General features: G+C 40.5%; 1 protein-coding gene and 1 long non-coding RNA gene across 4 annotated transcripts in view; one reads left to right on the forward strand and one right to left on the reverse strand.

Moving 5' to 3' along the window:
* FAM114A1 (family with sequence similarity 114 member A1) overlaps positions 1 to 23,122 on the reverse strand; it is a 63,920-nt gene that overhangs the window by 21,146 nt on the left and 19,652 nt on the right. The window contains exons 4-7 of one of the 2 annotated variants that reach the window (XM_031435995.2): positions 10,907 to 11,020; positions 10,678 to 10,781; positions 8,147 to 8,281; positions 2,484 to 2,636 (exon numbers count right to left, since the gene is read on the reverse strand). In XM_031435995.2, coding sequence (XP_031291855.2) covers positions 2,484 to 2,636; positions 8,147 to 8,281; positions 10,678 to 10,781; positions 10,907 to 11,020 — 506 coding nt within the window. Of the gene's footprint in view, positions 1 to 2,483; positions 2,637 to 8,146; positions 8,282 to 10,677; positions 10,785 to 10,906; positions 11,021 to 23,122 lie in introns of both variants that reach the window. The other variant, XM_031435990.2, reaches the window with a different exon arrangement.
* Positions 3,362 to 8,123, forward strand: LOC135321675 (uncharacterized). 2 transcript variants are annotated; one of them, XR_010381617.1, is made up of 4 exons: positions 3,362 to 5,389; positions 6,684 to 6,806; positions 7,037 to 7,089; positions 7,546 to 8,123. It is a non-coding gene; the product is annotated as an uncharacterized LOC135321675 (long non-coding RNA). The 2 variants fall into 2 exon arrangements; XR_010381614.1 differs by lacking the exon at positions 3,362 to 5,389 and having other exon boundaries at positions 5,979 to 6,806.

Here is a 23,122-nt window from a genome sequence, read left to right on the forward strand (position 1 = left end):
GAGGGTAACTCCTGCTGTTTTTGATCCATATATTTTTGGGACTATTTATCATAGCACCCAGTAACTTTATCATTACTAAGCCAAGGAAAAATTCTGCATTTCTTACTATGAAAACTACAAACCTCTCCAGGCTGGAGAACAAAAGCAGAGCTTGTGGGAGGAGTATGCAGACAGAGGGAAACGCGCCCCTCCAGGGACCAAACCTCCTTCCTGGCAACAGCAGACCGCTGGGCTCTTTCTAGGGGCCTGGGGCTGTTTCATATCTGATAGAACCAGCCAGAGTGGAACGTCTCTCCGCTACCATGAACGCTTTGAGGAGCCATGTCCTCCATAATGTTTTATATAATAATAATACACACACACATATTTATAAAACATAGGAATGCATATAAAAATAAAATGTCACCAACATTATATATGCATATATATATATATATGCATAAAATGGCAGCTAACATTTATTGACCGGTTTATTTGTACCAGGCCTGCTGACACTAGCTTCACATGGATTATCTCATTTAATTCTTTTAATATAATTTTATGAAGTAGATTACTATCATTCCCATTTCATCGATAAGGATATTGAGGTAAGATAAGTCCAAAATCATACAGCTACTGAGTGGACTGGATCACATAATGTATGACCTCCCCCACCACAAATCCTGCTTTTGTAGGGAAAAATTGGTGCTTCAGTGGAAAACTGCTTTTTCTAGAGCTCACCTTCCTAGACTGCCAGGCTCTGATTCCACGGGAATAATTTTATAACTGTAAAGTGTAGGTAGCTGAGAGCAGTGCAAAATAATTCTTGTCTTTAGACACGTGAATGAATTTTGCCCAGTGGAGGGACAACCTCCCCTCCCATAGAAAAGCCAGACTTGTGCCCATCTGTACATTCATTTCAAAATTGCTTTATTCCATATGAATTTGTGCTTCTTTGGCTTTTCCTTTGAACTGGTTATAACATATCTGATTCTTTCACTTAATTAAAGAGTGAAATAAATCCTTTGATTTGTGTTCATTTGATATTTGTATGATTTTGCTTTAAAAAAGTTATCCGTTAACAGTTTAACCACGAGACTGTCAGTGATGCCTTATGGATAACAAAAGAGGAAATAAACACAGGTAGTAACTTGTAACTCTATAATCTTGGTGGGGGGGTGGTGTCTATCCTGTTGGTTCTTGGTGGCAGAGGTCATCTTTCTCTCACTAGTTGGGCTTCAAAAATGTCTCAACTTCCTCAAAGTCCAAACATAAGAAGACAAAGCCTAGAAAGAGTCAAAAATCACTGCTCCCCTGTAAGGCTCACTTCCAAGATCAGCTTCGTGAGCGAGGACCTGCCTTTCCCCAGCATCACTGGGATCCCCGTGGCCCCTCACAGAGGGCCCAGAGGTACTGCCTTGTGGCCTCCACTGGAAAAACATTCCAGAGTACAGTCAGCTTGACATTCACACAAAAGAGCTATATATGCAATTAAATGAATTAATAGTTTTGAAGTGCTTAGATTAGTGATTATATAAATTAGTGGTTATATAAACACACATAAGTGTTTGCTAAATAAAAACACACACATTTGGGGACACACGCACATCTGGGACACACACAAACACACTCACATCACATAGATCCTTTAAAAAAAAGAAATCACCACATACTACTATGTATAAAATAGATAAACTACAAGGTCCTATGGTATAGCACAAGGAACTGTATTCAATAGTCTGTAATCACCTGTAATGGAAAAGAACCTGAAAAAGAATATGTATACACACACACACACACACACACACACACCTGAATCACTTTGCTGTATACCTGAAACTAACACAACATTGTAAATCAATTATACTTCAATTAAAAAAAAATCACCAATCCTGCTGACTTCTACTCTTGTTTTGTTTTCTTGGGGGTCCCGATAGGACAGTGGGAATGAGCAGGACTGTTAGGTAATTTCCCGGGGTTCCATTCACGAGCGATCCTAAGTAGAACTTTAACCCCCAGTAAAGGAATCCTGCCCTCTGTGGCCCAGGCATTCTAACAAATGAGTGAATAAATAACTATATCGCCCATGAAAGTAAATATATTAAAACTCTGCCCTCTGGGAGAAACACCAGCTGCTTTTTTTCCACTAGGTAGGAATGAAGGTGTGGCCCGGGTGCGGGGGCACCTCTGACCCAGGTATCACCAAAGGGAGGCCCAGGCCAGGCACCTGACAGCAGTTTTGAGCAGCCCTCTGCACCATGAGGTGGGGGTAGTGATGACTCCGTCCATGCTGGCCCTCTGGGGGCTGGTGAGGGGGAACAGCTCAGCACAGGATAGGGAGGAAATAATATAGAACCTGAACGGGTCATCAGGCTGGACAGTACTTGTGACCTCAGCACAGTTACGAGGCTCTAAAAAAGAGACATTTTCATAACAGATTTTCTTTCATGTTTAAGGAAACACATTTGTGAACCTGCTACTTCAAATGACCAGGACAGACCTACCTTGCTCTCGCTTTCACTGGACAGAATCTCCAGGGCTTCCAGGTGTGACAGACCTTGATACTCATCAAACAGCATCCCGTAGTGTGCGGTCCTCTCGGCCGTGAGCTGCTGAGCCAGTCTCTGCTTCTCTTTCTCCTTGGCTTCCCGTAGCATCTGCACAACACACAATGTTGCATACTAGACGTAGGCTCACAAGCCCCACTTCCTGCCTGAGACACAGGGCGGTGAGCACTGACGTGGTACTTGCGAAAAGTAGGCTTTAGTCACTTTGGAATTTCTTAAAAAAGATTTTTTGATTGATTTTTACTCAATTTTTTACGTAATATTCCACTTCGAACTTTTCCTGTTCATACATACACAACACAACAAAGCAACAATTCTACACCTAGGAATAGGATCAGAAAGAAGCAAAGCAAAAGCTGAACAGTGGTTTCCACTAAAGTGTTTTCCATGTGTGTGATGAATTGTATTTTTTTAATGTCCAAATTTTCTATAATGAGCACATTTATGTACATTGGGGAAGTTTAATCTATTGTGGCAGGAATCATGGCAATCTGTGCACCAAGGCAGACTCCAAAGCAGAAACAAGCAGGTCTGATCTTCTCTGAGTTATTTTTAAAATTTTGTGTGTGGTTATTCAACACCTTTGGTGAAAAAAATTAGTAAAATATTAACTCATAGTGTATTCCTCAACATATACGGAATATAAGTAAGAATGTTAGCTCCTCAATTCTTAGATAGACTGGTTTTGAGAAGTATCACTGTGAACTGAGTTCCTCTCCAGGTTGATCATTTTTCTCCAGTTATTTTTCTGTTGATTAAATAAGAAGACAATAAAATGAACACATGTCCACCAACCCCTCCTAATTTCCTGCATTTGCTTTCTTTGATTCTAAGCATCTTTTACTTGATCCCTCATCAAGGTTACTGCAGTATTCAGTTTACAGGGGTCTTTAATATCTGTAAAGAGCACCATAAATGCACTGGCCACCACAAGGTCACAAGGGGAAGATCATGAAAGAATAGATTTTGTTTTTTGTTATGTGTCAATAAAACGATCAGCCTCATTCTCTTTTTGGGTTCTTGTGGTGTTAACCCAAAACCCCCTGGGCTGCAGAAGGAATTCTCCCTCCTGTCTGTTTTCAAGGCTAAGTAAGTACAAGATCTGAATTTTAAAGTTTTCAAAACAACCCCATCAAATCACTCCCAGGAATTTTTAACACTTACAGTAAGACCCTATTATCCCTGCTGATCTCACTGGCTTGGTGGTGAGGAAATAAAAGTTAGAAAGTGACACTGAAATTGCTTCCTTTCTCTACACCAACTTGCATCTTTAAATCTGCACTTCAGATCAGAGGGGGAAAGAGATGAAATAGAAGGTAAAGGGAAAATGTCACTCCGGAATGATCTGAATTCACTCAAGAAACGGAGAGTGAAATTAAAGTGGCTTAAAGAAGAACTAAGTGGCTTTCAGGATGCTGCCTCCACGTTCCCTCTGGAGAAGAAGAGGAGGTGGGTTTAAACAGCAGGAAGTGATTCTGGCATGGAAGACTTCAGGACAGAAGGGCAGCTCTGGAAACTTAGATATCGGTGGGACCTGAGAACCACCCTGCCCCCATGTTATTCAAACAGCGAGATAGAATACGTAAGAAACTTCGGGCAGGTGTGGATGAACATTTCTGATGTTTACAGTTACTTAGTGTGGATTAGGAAAAACATAACTGATCTCCTGTCTCAGTTGGTGGCAGCTTCATCCTTCTAGCTGCTCAAGCAAAAACACTGGAGTAATTATGCCTCCTCCTTTTATCTCATACCCCAGGTTCGATCCACCAGGAACTCTGGATTGACCTTCAAACCATACCCAGAGTCAGCCACTCATCACTACCTTCCTGGCTTCACACTGCTCTGAGCCACCGCGATCCCTTCCTTAGATAACTGCTTGTACCTCCAGAGGAGGCTGTGAGAGTGGAGCATAAATGAGCAAGGGCCCCAGATGCTGCGCTTTGAAATCCATCCCTCATTCTCACCGAGGCCATGCCTCCCACAACCTCTCTCACCTGCCAAGCACTGGTGCAGCAGGGTCCGTAGGGCAGACCTGTTCCTGGGAGATGGGAACTCCTCTGTCAGCAGACTTCAACTGAAAGACCCTCCCATGGCTTTGCCAAACCTTTCTTAGACAGTACAGGACACTTCCTCTTCCACCTGGTCTCCTCCCTCTCCCCTTCACTGGGGACTTGCATCATAGTGTCTCCCACGATGGCTCTCCCAGTCTTCCTGGACACTCCCAACCCCTACAATTTTCTCTCACATTGTCATTTCCCCTAATAAAATCCTCACATGTTTAAGATCATCTTGGCATCTGCTTCTGGGAGGATCTAGACTGATACACACTCTAACTGGTCTCCCTGCCCTTGACCCTCCCCTAGCCCAGTCTATTTTCAACACAGTAACTAGAGTGATACTTTTAAACTCAGATCCTAACTTCAAAATACTGCAAAAGTCTCCCCATTTCATTAACAGTAAAGGCCAAGGTCCTTAAAAATGCCCTCATGATCTACCATCACCTGCTCCCCATTACTACTCTGGCCTCATCTTCAACAACTCTCATCCTGGCTCACTCCTCTCCTACCACATAGCATCCTTGCTCTTTCTTGTTCGTATCAGACACTGCTGCCTCAGGGCCTTTGCACAAACTGCTCTTTCTGCCTGGAATATGCTTCATCCAGATTCTGCATAGCTAAGCCCCTCATCTCCTTCAAGTGTTTGCTCACATGGCATCATCTCCATGAGGTCCCCCCTCACAATCTGACTTAATACTTAACCTGCCCCTCACTCCCGTGTTCCTGATTACCCTCTTCTCTTTTTCTTTTTTTTCCCACAGCACTCATCATCTTCTAAAATATGAGGTAATGTTTATTATTTGTTTGTCCCTCCTCACTAGACAAAATCTCCATAGTGACAGGGATATTTATCCATAAAAACCACGGGTGTATCTCAAGTGCTTAGAATGGTGCCTGGCACGTAGTGGACATTCAAAACGCATTCGTGGATTGTGTTGTGGAATGAATAAATGAACAATAAATTATCATTTGGAAGGAGACTGAAGTGGGTAATGTGGCAATCAGTGTAAGGTGGCCATGTGAATTACAGGTGCAACACTCAGATGTGCCCCAGAATGTTCTGTACCACACTCCCTGCACACGTTTCAGATGTGTCATGACAAACATTGCAAGTGTTCACATCTACCGTGTGGATTCTTGGGTGACACATTTCTATGAGCACTGCTATTTGCTTTTTAGCGGTAGATTGAATGCAGATGTGATAAAAATTATGAAGGTGCCACAAAAACTATGGTAATCTAGAAAATGGACCAGGTCTAAGTCTTCGCTTTACAAGTGTGTAAATTTAAGTCAAAGATGCCACAGAGTTAGCCAGCTTCTGGACTGGTCACATTTTCCATCACATTATCTCCTTCTTGACTAGAAGCAAATTTATATATATGTACAAATTTATGTATGTACACATACATGTTTAGATGTATGTATAAGTGTGTATATATAATATATATATCTATGCATGTCTCTCTCTCTCTCTCTATATATATATATATAAAATCTTGCAGCAAAAATATTTCTGAATGCTTACTGAATATCCTTTTCCTCCTAGACACATAGCTAAATGATATTTTTCAGTCCTCCTGAGTTGAATTAGGTAGAATATGTGATAAGTTTTGGCCAAAGGAATGAGGGTAAAAGTGATGTATGCTATTTCCACGGCTAGTCCTAAATTGTCCCATATGGCTATCCACACATGTCCCTCCCCTTTCTATGAGGCTGCAAGTAAAGGATTTTAAGATGGTGGAGCCACAAGATGCAGGCTCAGAAGAGAGCTGCCCAGAGGAGCCACCTGAACAGGAACACTCACACCACAGGAATGAAAGATAAACCTTTCTCCTTCTAAGCCATGTTGATACTTGGGTTATTATTATTATTTTTGGTTTTGTTTCATTTCGTATTTTTACAACATCTGGTGTTAATTGCCTGCTTAACACAAAATCTATTTTCTTCTTTAAGGATCCATAGTGGGTAGTGGTCTAGCTGATCCTGCCAAGTTCCTACCTGGGCTATGATATCAGAGGGGTTATATGTGGGTTATTCTGGAAGAGCCAAGGAGAAATAACCTAAAAACCAAACTTTTCAGGGGATACCACTAACCTGTTGTCAGACACAACTCCTTCATGGCTTCCTAGCACTGAGCCATAGAAGATATGTTTGTCCTGCCTGTGAAATTCACAAAATCCTGCGTCTGCTGCTCCTGATTTTGGTAAGACACAGAGAGACCCGGTGTATCAGACTTTTAAGGGGGAAGGGGGAGGGGGGTGCTTGAACTTGTGCTTGCACTGTGGTGTCTGGGCTGGGCATATACCAGCTGAAAGGGCAAGTTCAATGTTAGAGTTTTATATTTGGAAAAATGAGAAATATTATTTAAAACTTTCTTGGCTACTACAAGTGATCAAAATATAAAATAACTTGTTCATATCATATTTCTCACAGAAGAAAACTTCAGAGCTGGAAGTGTGAGAAGAGAAGCCCAACCCTGCGCCAGAGTAAGAGAAACATAAATTAAAATTCCAATGAGATACAATTTCTAACTATCATAGTGACACATAACAATAACAACAACAATAACTAACATTCGTGGGGGCTTACTAAGAGTCAGGTTCTATTCTAACCCAGTTAATCCTTGCAACGGAGCTATCAGTAGTTATTGCTGTTACCCCAGTGTACAGGTGAGTAATCTCAGGCAGAGAAGGGTTAAGTCACCTACTCAAGGTCATGGAGCTAGAAAGTGGGAGAGCTGGAATATGGTGGTGCTATAGGCTGAATGTTTGTGTTTCCCCAAAATTCATATGTTGAACTCTAATCTCCAGTGTGATGGTATTAGGAGGTGGGGCCTCTGGGAGATGACCAGGTCATGAGGGTGGAGCCCTCATGAATGGGATTAGTGTGCCCTTCTAAAAGAGGACTAAGAGAGCTTTATCACCTTCTTCCACCATGTGAAGAAACTGCATGAAAACTGCCATCTATAAATCAGAAAGCCAGACACCGCATCTGCTGGGGCTTTGATCTTGGACTTCCCAGACTCCAGAACTTTGAGAAATAAATGTTTGTTGTTTATGAGCCATCAGTCTATGGTATTCTGTTACAGCAGCCGGAATGGACTAAGACAAATGGCATAAATGGAATAATCTTCAAGAAATGATTAAGTATAACTTAATAAAGCAAGGTACAAAGGAATATGCTTAGTATGCTACCATTTGGTTGAAAAAGGTTGTATGTATATATGTGCATATGTATCTATATGTATATATGTGCATATATATGTTTGCTACATCTATCTATATATCCATATCTATATCTGTATCTATATAATTTGTCTATACAATGTCTCTGATAGAATCCATAAGAAGTTGTTAACAGTGGTTGTCTCCCATGAGGAATGGCTGGGGAAAAGGGTGTATTAGAAACTCAATTTTCACTCTCAGCTATTTTGTGCCATTTAAATTTGCATCATGTGCCTTAAAATATCTAATAAAAAAGATAAATAAAAAGTATTTACTTTATTGACCAAAAGAAAAAAAATCACAAAGTATATAATCCCACCTGAGACAAGGAAACAGTTCTCTCCATGAGTGTCTTAGTCCGCTTAAAACCTGGGTCACTTTCTGCAAGGACATTCATGGTTTTCTTGCCGATGAACTCCAAAGCATCGAGACCACCCGTTAAGACGCTTTTACCCTGATGATGGAATCATTGCGTGAGATTAGATTTTTATGTTTTGCTGTTTCACAGCAGTCAGCACCTCCTACATGGCGCTATCTTCAAATATTGAAATCAATAAAAAGTCTCAATTTTTCCCATCAGGAGATTTATCATTCATTTAATCCTATTTTTTTCCCTTGGAAGGGTATATGTCATATAATTTGAAGGACATATAATGTTATTTTAAAAGGATGCTTAAGAAAACCATGGCACATTAGGGGATTAATTTTATTGGCTCTGTGTATATGAATAGATATGTTTCTAAGACAAAAAATTAATAGGTGACCCAATTGCTGTTTTTGTTTGAAAAAATTTTAAACCCAAGTAACAGAATTATTTGGAGCAGTCCATTAAAATGTCAAATACTCTTGCCATTCTGGGGAATCCTTTAATCTAGAGCCCTGGAGCGCAGGCCCCTCGGGCTGTGTCGATGGCTCTTGTACACTTCCAGAAAATAGAAATAACCGCCTGTAATTAGTATATTCATGAAATAAGACAGGTTGGCTTCCATATACTTTTGGCTTTAGAAACTTTTATTATATAGTTATCTCCTTGCAAATCTCTTTGCCAGCCACTGTTCTTCTTTTTAAAAAAAGATCAAAACAGCTAAGATTTATTCACATTAGCTGTTCATATAAACAGAACTGCCTGCATTTCTTTGCAACAGCTTCTGTGCGTATAACCCAACTACACAACTACAATTACAATATGCATATGTCTGTGTTTTTTCTCATCTTACATGAGTTTGAATATGCTATATTTTATGATTACATTATTATCTATATGCATTTTCCATTTTTCATAATTATCACTTCAGTAGCAACATTTGATTTCACTGAGTGGTGCATTTATTTGGATGCATTCACTAAGTGGTGCATTCACGTAATATGCTTTGTTAGTCATCTCCATCTTGGACATTTAGACGTTGTTTCCAAATTTGGGAGACAATCAGTAATCATACTACCAAACAGATTTTAAAATGTACGTATGTTGGGAGGACTAGCAGATATCAGCATTTCACACTTTTTCTCCTAACATCCTATGAGTGGTTATTTCAGGAGAGAGTGAAATGGGAGAAGGAAGGACGCAGGGACTTTGAGTAAGGGCAGACTTGGTGGCGGGTGTCTGGAGCTTGGGAAAACTGAGTACTGGAAGGCTGGAGGGCACACAGAAAGGAAGATGAGGATGCTGAGGACAAACTCAGAGGGCCCTGCCTTGTAGCAGAGGGGGACTACGAATTCCTTCCTTAGACCAGGGATAACAAAAGAGCTCCGTCCCATTCCTGACCCTACAGCCCCCATGGGCACCCTGGACTTGTACTGCTATCTGACCCCTAAAACATATTCGCTGATCTCCGTTCTCCCTACTTAGTCTAGGGGTCCTCAAGCAGCAAGGAGAGGAAGAGTCACCTCCCACTTCTGGCATGCCCTGACCCCGGAGTCTGGGTAAGACACCCTCATATGTGTGAGCACAGCCCCCTCTCCTTCCCACATGGCAGTGCATCTGACAACTGTTGAGTCCCCTCCGTCTTCCGGGATGTTGTGCCCGCTTGCTTATCAGCCTGTGCCCGGCATCCAGCATAGCTCCTGGTATATAATGAGGGCCAATTACCATTTTTAAAAAATGGATAAATAAATAAATTGGACATGAGCCATATTTCTTGAGAAACTAGTTATTTGGTTGTACACAGCAGAAAATAAACCATTTGTTCCTCATCCCAAAGACTAGCTAGCTGCCTCATCTCAGTTGGGGTGCCTCTCCCTTATTCTCCATCAGTGTTTCGTTGCCAAGAACAAGCAACTTCAGCTTCTTTAAGAGGCAGGGCCTGGGAAGGGGAGGTGGGTATTAGGGTTTAAGGAAAGAGGGGAGTGGGAATTGGGAGGTAGGGATGGAGGAGAATGTTGGTCTTAGTTACCTGGAAACATTTTAGAAACATTTCAGGATGTTTCTGATTCTAAATAAATAAATAAATATTTACTTGAATTGCTCTATAATTTTTCAAATTGAAGGTTAAGAGACACAGAGCATCTCAGAAAAACAGCTGTCCCAGCTCTAAGAAAGAGCCCTCACTCCCCCTCAAATAGATGCTATCCTTGCAGCTGTTGGAAAGGACACTATTAAAGCAGACTGAAAAATGTTCCTTCTAAGAAGCTCCTTCCTTTTAAACATAAAATATATTTCATTTCGTTCTTATCATTTTGGTTCCAAGGTTATGCCTACTCCATAAGTGAGAAAGCATAACAAAGCCATAATCCAAAGTTATGATCAGGGTCATCTTTTCTCTGATGTATCTAGGTCACTGGTAAATAGAAATATCAAAAGAAGGCACTGGCAGACCTCAGGGAAAACAGAGGAAGCAGCTAAGGACTCACTGTGTTTTGAACCGCACTGGTGATGGCCGACAGCATGCCCCGGGACCCCGATGAAGGTGAAGTGGGTGGACTTTCCGCGGGGCTCTGCTCTGCGGCCGCATCTGCTACTAAAGAGAAAAACACCCTTTTAGAGTTCATTTTGCTGATCTGAACTTGGAAATCTTCAATTTGCACACAGAGTGTAATACAGCTCAAGTTCAAGAAACCCCCAAATAAATGCACCACTCACCTTGAGGGACTTCATTTTCGGTATCAGGTTGGGCCCCTTCGGAAGAGCCAGAATTTGCACTGTGAATCCTCAAGGTGGCCCCTGCTTTTTCCTTGACCGCCGTCAGTCCATGACCTGTCAGGAAATAAGACACGGCTCATGGATACAGCAGCAGTCCGTGGTCTGCAGTCCTAGAGCCCATCTGCCAGGGCTCCTGTAAGCGGTAGGCATGTATCCGATTGTAAGAGAATGCAGTGATTAACAGCATAGAATTTGCAAGCCCTCAGATGTGGGGTCCAATCTGAACTCAGCTTCACCACTGCCTAGTTGGGTGACCTTCGAGAAGTTTCCAACCTCTCTGTGACTCAGTTTCTCCACTGCGCTGCTGTGAGGAGCAAATGAGATAAATGCAAGTCAAGTGCTCCCAGGTGCCTTATTATCTCCTTTTGCTTCTCACCCTAGCTAACTAGCAACCTGGGATTCTCAGCGCAAGATATATTTGTGAATGGTGTCCCAGTCTTACCCTCTTTCCTCTTTCCTAAGCTTCTCAAGGCAAGTACGCATCATTCACTTTTTGATTCCTTACAGACCTAGCCCATTGCAGGTGCTCAATTACTATTTGTTGAATTAAAATCAGTTGAGCCTTCAGAAGCTCTTCAAAAGTGTCAGTCACTGCTTTAGCACGGTCTGTGTGTGTGAGAGGTGTCAGGAGACGCCGTGTCAAAGTCAAAAGGCAAGCCAGCAGGAAAACCAGGATGGGCACCCGAGAGCTCTGACAGTTATTTTAAGCAGTAACAGGCCAAACAAGACGTAAGAATAGACAGCCAGGATGAGGGGCACCGATTTTGCTCCATCTGAGCAGGACAATCCCTGTCTTAGAGCCCAGCACAGGGGGTATTCAGTAACTATTTAGTAAATACAGAGCTGACCTTCTCATCCACTCTCCCCCGACACACACACGCACACACACCACCCTTGGCTTGACAGAGAAATAGTCTTGTCTACATTTTATTTTGGAGCAGTATTTTTCTCCTTCGAGGCCCCCACGGTTCTCAGAGTTCCCAAACTGAACGAAAATTAATAGCTTAGTGATGGTCCTAAGTGGCTGTTTGAGTTCTTGAAGGAGAAGCAGCTTGGGCTGCCGTCACCACGGAGCTTTCCTCCCCACAGGGAGAAAATGGCTATTTCCCTCAGGACCTGTGCAGCCTCAGGTTGTTAAGACTCAAGGCAGCAGCAATATTTACACATGGAGAAAAAAGTCCCAAGTCACAGGAGGATCTGAGAGCCAAAGGGAAGCACCTAGCCGTAGAGGGCAGTGTTAAAATGACTGATCGTCCCCCTCCTGAGGGAGAGAAAGGCATGGGTGCATCCCAAACCCAGAGTCACATTTTGTCAACCGTAACCTTATATATCAGAGGGATCTTAAAGTAATCACAGCACTGATATTTACCAAACTGATATAGGACTAATTATACCGAATGGGAATCACCTGTCATTACACACCATCTAGAAAACACTGAAACTTAAGAAACATTATTATTAATGTTTACAACATTAATTACATACAGGAATATATTCACGTATAGATCATTAGACAAAGTTCAAGTTCATTACTGAATTACTTTTAAAAAAGATGCACAATAATTGCTAAAACTATGACTTGAATTCTCTCTAGCTTCCAATAAATTCCAAGCATCTCGATGGAAACTTATAGGAGTTTCCATAACACATTTAAGTTACAGGATATAATTATCTACATTTACATAATGAGCCCATATCCCTTGCCATCCTTTAAAAACATACATATTTTCCAAAAGGAAATAATGTAAATCCAAATCTCAATGTATGATTCTTATCTAGATTTCTGAGAGCTAAAATCAAGGAATAAATAAAGGCCTGGAGGCATCTGCTACATTTTCTTTGTATAAAACCATTCAAGGGATGATTCCACATCCTTCCCTGAGACCATTCAGGGTTTTTTTTTTTTTTTTTAACATTTTTTATTGATTTATAATCATTTTACAATGTTGTGTCAAATTCCAGTGTTCAGCACAATTTTTCAGTCATACATGGACATATACACACTCATTGTCACATTTTTTTCTCTGTTAGTTACCATAACATTTTGTGTAAATTTCCCTGTGCTATACAGTATAATCTTGTTTATCTATTCTACAATTTTGAAATCCCAGTCTATCCCTTCCCACCCTCCGCCCCCCTGGCAACCACAAGTCTGTATTCTCTGTCTATGAGTCTATTTCTGTCCTGTATTTATGCTTTGTTTTTGTTTGTTTTTTAGATTCCACATATGAGCAACCTCATATGGCATTCAGGGTTTAATGGGCCTCATTGTCATTAACTCCTCTTTCTCCTTCTCTACCCCTTGCAGGTTAGGGCCTCGACTGAATCTTTTCCTGGAGAAGAAGAACTTCTCACCATCTCATAACACAAATAATGACGAATATGAATTACCTGCCTCTAGAAAAATCACTTGGTTTCTGGAAGGAAACACCACTGTTACGTGTATAATAAGTGGAATGTGTCTGTCTAACAGACATGACAATAGGCTGCTACTCCAACCACACACACACACACACACACACACACTAATAGCTTTGTTGAGGTATAATTGACATACAAAGATTTGCACTTATTTAAGACTCCTCCAATTATATTTTCTGACTAACAATTCTTTTTTCTGCATTCTTTTGTGAATGAAAGAACATCATTACTACATTCTACTAGGAACATAAAGCTATGGATTTTCCACAGTTAAGGTTTCTACTCTATGCCACACCCTACTTTGAAGAATAACTTCTAAAACTTTACTTAGTGTGACATCTAGTGCCCAGAACAAGGAAGTAATAATATGGTCATTGTAGCCTTTTGACTGAGAGTGATTCACTCTGAGAGAGATTGATTTGGTTCTACCAATAACAGAGAAAAACAAGCAATATGAATAATACCAGAGGGTTTAGTTCATGGATTCATCTCCTCACTTGTCATCATGAACCCTAAGTATCCTCAGGAAATGAACCCCCTCCAAGTTATATGGTTCTTAAAATGGAATATCCTCTACTCTCTGACTTACTGCAGTAAAAAGAATACTACAAAGAAGAGAAGGTAATACACGCTGCGATACTGTATCATTTTAAAACAAATGTTAAATGATTAGCTGGTGTTTAATTTCTCATCTATACTCTAGTGGAAAACACCCTAAACTCAGGAGTCAGGAGTGTTGTGGAGGAATTTTGGTTCCATCAGTTATTAGCTGTGTGGTCTTGGGGCCCTTCCTGAGTCACTGCTGCTGCGTCTTCTCTGAAAGGAGGATTATAACATCCACCTCCCAGGGGTTTGTAAGGTCACTGAGGAGAAATATGGGAAACCCTCGGTATTGGCCAACGTGATTGAATACTTACAATGTCCCAGGCACTGGACTAAATACTTTTAGTATAGATAATTATCTCATTTAATCTTCTCATTACAAAGTAAGGGATATTATTATACCCATTTCACCACTGGAAAACCTGAGACCTGGTGACGTGAAGTCACTTGCCTAAGGTCCCAAGCCAGTAAGTGGCAGAGACAGGATTTGAACTCAATCTTTATGACTCGAAAACTCGAACACTCAATCACTATGTTACATTAAGAAAGTTTTACATGCCGTTGATAGTTTACCTTTTTTAACTGAAGTATAGTCACTTACAATGTGTCAATTTCTGATGTACAGCATAATGTTCCAGCCATACATATACATACATATACTCGTTTTCATATTCTTTTTCATTATAGGTTACTACAAGATGTTGAATATAATTTCCCATGCTATAAAGAAGATATTTGTTTTTTATATATTTTATATATAGTAGTTAATATTTGCAAATCTCAAACTCCCAATTAACCTCTTCCCACCCCCCATTGATAGTTTATTAAATATCATTTTAGTCCCATTTCTATAGCTCCTTGGAAATCAGATCCTCGATTAGGAGTTTCCTTGTTTTTAAAACACTGGTTTATGCTAAAGTTAGCTTGACTTACCTGACCTTGACCAGACAGCAAGCTGAAGGTCACTCCTGCAGTGAAATCTTACTCTAACCCTGCCCCTCCCAGCTGTGCCTTGGGTTGGCAAAGCTTGATGCAGGCAGGATCCCAAGGTACTGTGTGGTGCTGGATGAAATATTTTATATCTTAATAGCACCTCTAGTTTTTTTTTTTTTCCCCTCTCAAAAAACACTGTGATTCCATCAACCCCTCTTCTTGTGAGTTCCACCAAGATCAAAATCTCATTGAAGGGAGGTCTCTCCTCTTTTCAAAGGATGAAAATAATCATTTGTTGGTGGGAGGGTCTCTTTGACCAACTGGTAACTTAGGGGAGCAACAGCCGTTCTACAGGACCTGGATGCACACCATAACCCTATGCGTACTTTCCACTGGTCCCTTATTGTAAAGGACCCCCAAGTAGGGCACTAGCTAACTTGTTTAGAGAGTTTTCCCCTTTTCGATTGTTTTAATTTTAATATAACATTTCCTTCTTTTTAAATTTCTTTTCTTTTAAAAGAGTGGATATATAAAAAAGACAGTTAAAAAAATCCCGTAATCTCACTTCCCTGATATATCTGGTTGATTTTTAAAAGTAAAAATTCATAATGTTAGTAAAATCAAAGAGTATAGACACAGAAAACAGGAGGTGGAACAGCCTTTCTCCCTAGACAGCGTCCACTGACATAGTAGGCAATAGAGCGTATGAGCATGTAAGGACCTACAGAAATATCTGACCTGGAAAAAATATGTTAGTTCTAAAAGACAAAGAAGAAAATTTGCAAGTCGGAAATTAAATAATATTTACTTACATGTATTCAAAATGTAGTATTAGGTCAATTGGTCAACTATAGTTTAAGTGAATTCAATTCTTCCATAGTTACATATAAATTATATATTTAATGAGGGTATGGGTGCATTTTATTATATTTGGTGTGATAAGAGAGAGACCTCCAAAAGAAGGAATACCAGAGGCTCTTAAAAGGCTTAAAGCGGCCCTGCCTTCCTCTCCCCTAACCCCCCATTTCCTTTTAACAATAACAATTCTGATTTGTTTCTTGTTGATTTCTTTCAGAAAAAAAATTTTAAAGCATATGGGTACATATCAGTGTTCTGCACCTGCCTTCACCACGCACCGTGGAGGCCTTAGCACACGCAGACAGTGGGGGAGGCTGCGTGCACTGCCTGGGACTGCAGGGCTCTTCTCCCCGGCTCACAGCTCTCAGCTGAACGCCCACCTTTGAAACGCCCTTGGCCAAAGGGAACTGGCTCCCCCACGACTGTACTATAAAGTCTGGTCAACGGGGGAGTTGGTGATACACAAGCCTGGTCCTGTGCATTAACAGGGGACATCTTTGAAGAGTCATCCCAACCACCAGGCTCCCTATGAGATGGGCTGAGGCCTCTGATGCACCTGCACTGCAGTTCGGCCTCTCCCGCAGCCCCGTTCTGTTTTCCTAGTCCTTCACTCTCTTGCAAGCCTTGCTCCTGAGAGCCCTTCTCAGTAAAACTCCAGCAACTCATCTCTGCCTCAGTCTCTCCCCTGGGCATCCAACCTGGGACACTGATCTACCTTATTCTTTTTAATGATTGCAGAGAATTATTCCACCAAGTGGCTATGTCACATTTTAACATTCTCTATGGACAGATCCTTGGGTTGTTTCCAGTTTTTCGTACATGCCTGGGGAACTCCCTCATTTCCTTCAGGTCTTTGCTCAAATATCGCCTCACTAGGTCTACCCCTCACCACCATTTTTAGAACCTTAACCTGTATTCCTGACTCCACTTTATATTTTTCATAGACTTACCACTTTCTAACCCTCCAAATAATTTTTCTATTCATTATGTGTATTGTTTATTGTCTGCATCCTTCCACTAGTCTACAACAGGGTCTTTGTCTTGTTTACTTACCGCTTTATCTCAAGCTCCTAGAATAGTGGCTAGCATGACAAGTATTTGCTGAGTGAATTCCACACTGAACATCTTTGCACATATATATTAATGAACTTTTGCAAAGAATCAACAGTGGACCTGTCGGATAGGGATTCCAGCCCTGGACAGAGGGCACGTGCATTTAATATTTTATGGATGTGCCAACTGCTTCTCTGAAAGTTGCACCCATTTTACTCTTCTTTGGGTGAATTTTCGAGAAATAGAACAATTTAAAAAGATTGCCTGCATTTCAGACTCTACTATCAATGAATTCAAGATATTATAAAAATCGTGTGAAGTAGTTAGAAACACACACAGATGCTGCTGCTGCGCTCAACTAAAGCAAACATCAGGGCAGCAAAAAGTGGGGCCAGCCAACCTTTCTTCCGGGAAAGTCTTCCCTCTCCATAATGATGGTCGATGTCCACTCTGCAATCAGATACTCACTTCTCTTTAGGTTCAAAATTGACAAGAAGAGTTTCTGAACTCATAGTGTTTGCCTCGCGGTCACACAGGAATTCATTAAACTCTGGGTCTTATTCATAGCTTGTAAAGGATTGCGAACAAGCTCCAAGCATTAATCCTATTATCTTTCCTATTGATGATCCTTGAGAATTTTCACATCATCAGCAATGTCACCTTCAAAAATGAACCCGTGTGATATTGATAGTGAAATACCTAGTGAAGAGTTTTTACTGTAGTATCATTTTGACAAGTTTGTCGTTCTCTGTGATAAACACTGTCATTATTTCTGACAGCGCTGGTAGAAGAGTTTCATTAAAATGTGCAGAAGGAAAAAATTGTGCAAGTCAAGAGAGGATGGGGAAGGGGAACAATGGTAATTCTGGAAAGTTCAATATACAGATCAGATCAGATCCGCCTCCTCTCCTCAGGGAACTTGCTTAAGGTGTTTAGATTCATAAAACTGTCAAAACTAGAATTTTAAATAAACATTTAGGCCTTTTGTAGTAACTGGAAATAAGCTGTTCCATTCCACTACAGACATTTTACTTGGTATGTCTGGGTATGTCTTAGCATTGTCAGCTTTCATTTTGATCACTGGTCTATTGGTTAGCAATATATCCTATGAATATGTCAAGTCTCTAAAGTGCTTGTGGGAAATCACATCTGGTTCTCACAACAGTACTTTGAAATTATAATAAAATTTTTTTTTAACATGTTCCTTTTCCACTCTGGTTTCTGCCTGGATCTTAAATAATAACCATATCAATTGCATTTTACGAACATATCCAAAAGCATGGATAGCAGCCAATCAAGTCTTCTTAGAATGTGATGATAATGTAGCTGTGAATGAACTAATGCATGAGTTATGGCCTCTCCAAAAGTAATTGTTGGCTGAGAAATGTTTGATTTTATAAAAGCATCAGGAATGTCACTTTTTCTCATTTTCCCTTAACTGTGGGGTCCAAGTGGTGAGACAAAAGATAAGATATAAACATATAGAGTAGCAAAAAGTCAATTTTCTGTATTTTTCTACTTAGCACAGTGGCTACAAATATCTTTCTCCTGCTCTAAATAGCCACAGACCATGGAATCATCATATTCCAGAAGTTGGAAGGAATCTTGGAATTTCTCTTCCACCCACACTTTTCCAAGTAAGGAAGCTGAGTCTAGAGAGGTTCAGTGCATAATGCAGCTAGTTAGTGATCATTCTTTGTCATCACAAGTTAGTAGCAGTCAGGACCAGACCTCAGGTCTTAATGACTCTTGATACAGTGTTTTTTTCCAAGAAAGAACCATCTTCTAAATGTTTCCATTCTCCAATTACTCTCCTGCCAAATCTAAACAGTTCTAACAATTGTGACGGCAGTTTTTCAACAACTGTAAGAAGTATTGGTTTCTATTTCTAGTGCTCAATTGACAGCTCTGAGTTTTGTTACAGACTCTTGTGTTTTGCACATAGATCAGTCTGCAACTGGAATTACCCTGGGGGTAACATGAGGTTTCTGAGTGGGAATCAATTGCAATAGAATATGTGGTTATTTTCTTTCTTGGCTTTCCACAGGCAATTTATAAACCTTCAAGAGCTTGTCTACTGCTGTGAGTGCTCTGTTTTCCAATAAGTTTCTTTGCCCTGTGATAATAAACTATTAATGCTGCAAAGCCCCTGGTGGGCACTGTTTGCCTGTATATAAACAGCTTGCTTCTCAATCCAAAGACAGCAGCTCAGATAAACCACAACCCAGGACAGCGCCTATAACTCTCTCAAGCTTCCATTCACAGGTGGTTGAACTCTATTCCAATTCTCTGTTTCAGGCTGTGAGCCTGACTATGACACTTGTCCATTTGTGGGACACTTGTAATCCCTATTATCTTTTGGGAGTCAAATTCCCAATCACCCCCACTGCCTGTTTCCAGCTTTGGAACCTATGACTTCAGCCTCCCCTTATGCTACAAGTTTTAGTTCTCTATCAGGTCCACAAAAATACTTACCTTATTTTAAAGTATATATTGCTATTATTTTAGCTATGATTACTTTGTAAAATTACAGCCTGTCTTGACCAGAAATCTCCAAAATAGGCCTTGGGAACAACTTAGGGATGGTATTCAGCTATCTTGCTATTGAATCCACTGGGGCTGTGATGAGCAGTGGTGACAAACAAATTCAGTCTCTATGTCTCTAAAGATAGTGTCCAAAGGGATTCTCAGAATGGGTATCAATATTTCACAATTTCTTTGCTCTCCCTCATGTGCCCCTTTGTCTGAGAGAAGGAAACTTGCCTTCTCCAAACTATTTTACAGAGTATATTTTCAGCTCCTTGAATAGTACAAATATTCTCCATCTATTGGGTAAGGATGCATTTCATGAATTTAATTTGTGGTCATTGTGGGTGCAAACAAGAGGAAAATGCCAAGATTAAAATATTTTTTTTATAATTCTAGCATGTAGCCAGAGCCATAAAAAAATACTAAGTTTCTGAAGTTGGTAGTGTAACAGAAAAGGGATGTGCAGTCATCCTCAACTGTGAGAAATCACCCCCAAGATTCTCACTCCTGGCATATACAACATGTGATCACTTCTCCTTTGAGTGTGGGAAGGATTGTAAATATGATAGTTCACTCCCATGATTAGGTTACATTATATGGCAAAAGTGAAGGAACGTTTCAGATGTAATTAAGGTCCTTAATCAGTTGAATCTGAGTTTATCAAAAGAGAGATCACCCTTGATGAGCCTGAACTCATCAAGTGGGCCTTTAAAAGGGACTCAGGCCCTTCCTAAAGCGAGAGACTTGAAGCCTAGGAGAGATTATCCTGCTGGCTTTGATGAAGGACCTGAAGATAGCCTCTAGGAGCTGAGTAACCCCTGGCCAATAACCAGCAAGAAAACAGGGGTGTCAGCCCTGTGACCACAAGGAACTGAATTCTGCCAACAACTTGAATAACCTTGAAAATGACCCTGTATGTCAGATGAGAATGCAGCTAGCTTACAGCTTGATTTCAGCCTGCTAAGTCACTAAGCAGAGAACCCAGCTATCCCGTACCTCAACTCCAGACCCACAGAAACTGTGAGATAATCACTGTGTGTTGTTTTTAGCCTCCACATTTGTGGTAACTTGTTACACAGCAATAGAAGTGAATACATGAGGGTCCACTTGAACTTCATTCTGTGATTTGATAGGGCAATGTGCAACTGTCATGTTGTCTCAAAGGAACCCTATCTCCACCAACCAAAAGAGGGACAGTGGCAGTAGTGAATGCATAGCGATCATGCTGGTCCACAGGCAGTTATCTCTCTAGGCTCCTCTGGATCAATTACTGCACAGAGCCAGGTGAGAGACCACCACAAGTTTCAAGCGGTTGTGACATTAACAAGATACAATATTTATCGTCTTCGTGGTGCCTTAGATACAGGGAAACTTCAAGAGCAACACGAAACACAAGCACAGGCTACAGATTAAGACACTGACTTCAGAACAAATTAAAAGATGAGTGCCTTTTATGGGCTGGGACCTGCCACAGGAGTCACAGCCTGATTTTTAAGCAGTCAAGCCAGTATCATCTACTGGTTATACTTGAATCAGGTAACAAAACCCAGAGGCGGTGGAGCACAGTCCGTTGGATGAAGGCTACACTAGGCTGTATATGTGCAAAGGTCAGATTACAACAGGACACCTAAGAAGATAATAGCAAATTCCACAGGCAAGCTACTAGTTGGCTGACAGAAAATTTTATAAGGGTCCAGCGAAGCCTAAACTCAAGTGATGAGATGTAGCCGCTGACTGATGAGAAACAATAGCAAAGAGTCAGACCAACCAGGAGCAGGGCAGTTACAGGCGCGTGCACCTGTAAGCGCACCCGAAACACCTGCACCTGCTCCCCACAGGGCAGTTGACTTCTGTATTTACTGTGGAAGGAGCTTACATTTAAAATTTTAATGAGGAAGTAAATCTTTTGTCTATAATAGAAATTTCTGTAGCACTGAGTTCATTATAAACCAGGGCAGTTCTGGACACCCTTAGACCTGGAAATGCCCAAAACACTGTACTGTTTTATGACATAAACCATGAGGAAAGCTGTATAATTGAGTGACCATATTATCTACTGTTCCATGACTTATTCCAAGTTCAAAAGCTTTTGGACTCCACATTTCCAACTTTTGGTTTAGAAAGCATGCCAGTCCCAAATGCTGCCAGCAGCAAGGTCCTTTCAAGAGCCACCAAAACGTTTTCCCTAGGAAGCAGGTGGCCCACACGAAGAGACTCCCTCCTGTTCAGAAAACAAAAGAGGCCCCTCTACTTGAATTTAGTTAATTTTTCCATCTGCACATGTAATATCCATGACATTCAATTAGCAACAGAAAAAAGATTCTGACTCAGCCATAAAAAAAGAATAAAATAATATTATTTGCAGCAACATGGATGGATCTGGAGATTGTCATTCTAAGTGAAGTAAGACAGAAAGAGAAAGAAAAATACGATACATCACTTGTATGTAAAATCTAAAAAAAAAAAAAAAAGAAAGAAAAGACACAAATGAACTTATTTACAAAACAGAAACAGACTCACAGTCATAGAAAACAAACTTATGGTCACCAGGAGGGAAAGGGGGTGGGAAGGGATACATTGGGAATTCAAGATTAGCAGATACTAATTACTATATATAAAATAGATAAACTGTAAGTTTATACTGTATAGCACAGAGAACTATATTCAGTATTTGTAGTAGCCTATAATGAAAAAGAATATGAAAACAAATACATGTATGTGTATGTATGACTGGAACATCACGCTGTGCACCAGAAATTGACACAACATTGTAAAGTGACTATGCTTCAATTAAAAAAAAAAAGAAAAAATTCTGCTTTCCAGGCTTTCACCAGAGAGGACACTATTCAGTGACCAGCATCCACTTCTTGCCAGAGGTCTCCTGATACTTGACAGACATGGAATCAGGAGAATGCAATCTATTCATCCTTCCAGGCAGCCTAAATTCTATCAAATTAATTATCTGGCCCTTCAACTCTTTGTGACCATGGTCCACTGAAGTGGGGCAAAAGACCTGAGGCCTTCCATCCTTCCTAGTTTTAGGTGTAACAATGAATGGGACCAATTCATGGCCCGTCACAAGATTCTCATGCCACAGACTATATACTTTAAGAACACCTGAGTTAAATGATCTAAACGCTATGCTACCTGTGGCTCCCCATGTCCTGCTCCTCACTCTCCACCTCAAGAAAATGCCTTTACTATATTATCTTAGACATGTTTACATTACGTTATATCCTTCAGTTTTCATGTAGAATGGATATAAGAAATGGTCACATGAATATGCATAGGCATTTGATAGTCATCACCAAAGACCATTAGAAGCTCATTGATCAAAAAGCCATTGCAGAGGGGAGGGTACAGCTTAGTGGTAGAGTGCATGCTTAGCATGCATGAGATTCTGGGTTCGACCCCCAGTACCTCCATTGAATAAATAAATAAACCTAATTACCTCCCCCCCCCAAAAAGCTACTGCAGATTTCAGTGACAACTTAGACACTGGGGAGTCAAACAGGCAAATAAATTATGTGTTTGTCATTTATGATTGGCATTAGAACTAACTTACATACTGTGAAAGAAAAAAAACTAATTTTTCCACTCTAAATTTTGTAAAACTATCTACTATGTAAATAAATACTATATAAATAAGTTATTTGCATTATTTTCAATGCATATAGCTATGTTAGACTCGATGAATTTTTTTTTAACTTATGAAGTGTGACTGAGATGTATAAATTTTGGTATATCTACTAAACAAGG

This window comes from Camelus dromedarius, chromosome 1 (genome assembly GCF_036321535.1).
Source record: "Camelus dromedarius isolate mCamDro1 chromosome 1, mCamDro1.pat, whole genome shotgun sequence".
NCBI classification, from domain to species: domain Eukaryota; kingdom Metazoa; phylum Chordata; class Mammalia; order Artiodactyla; family Camelidae; genus Camelus; species Camelus dromedarius.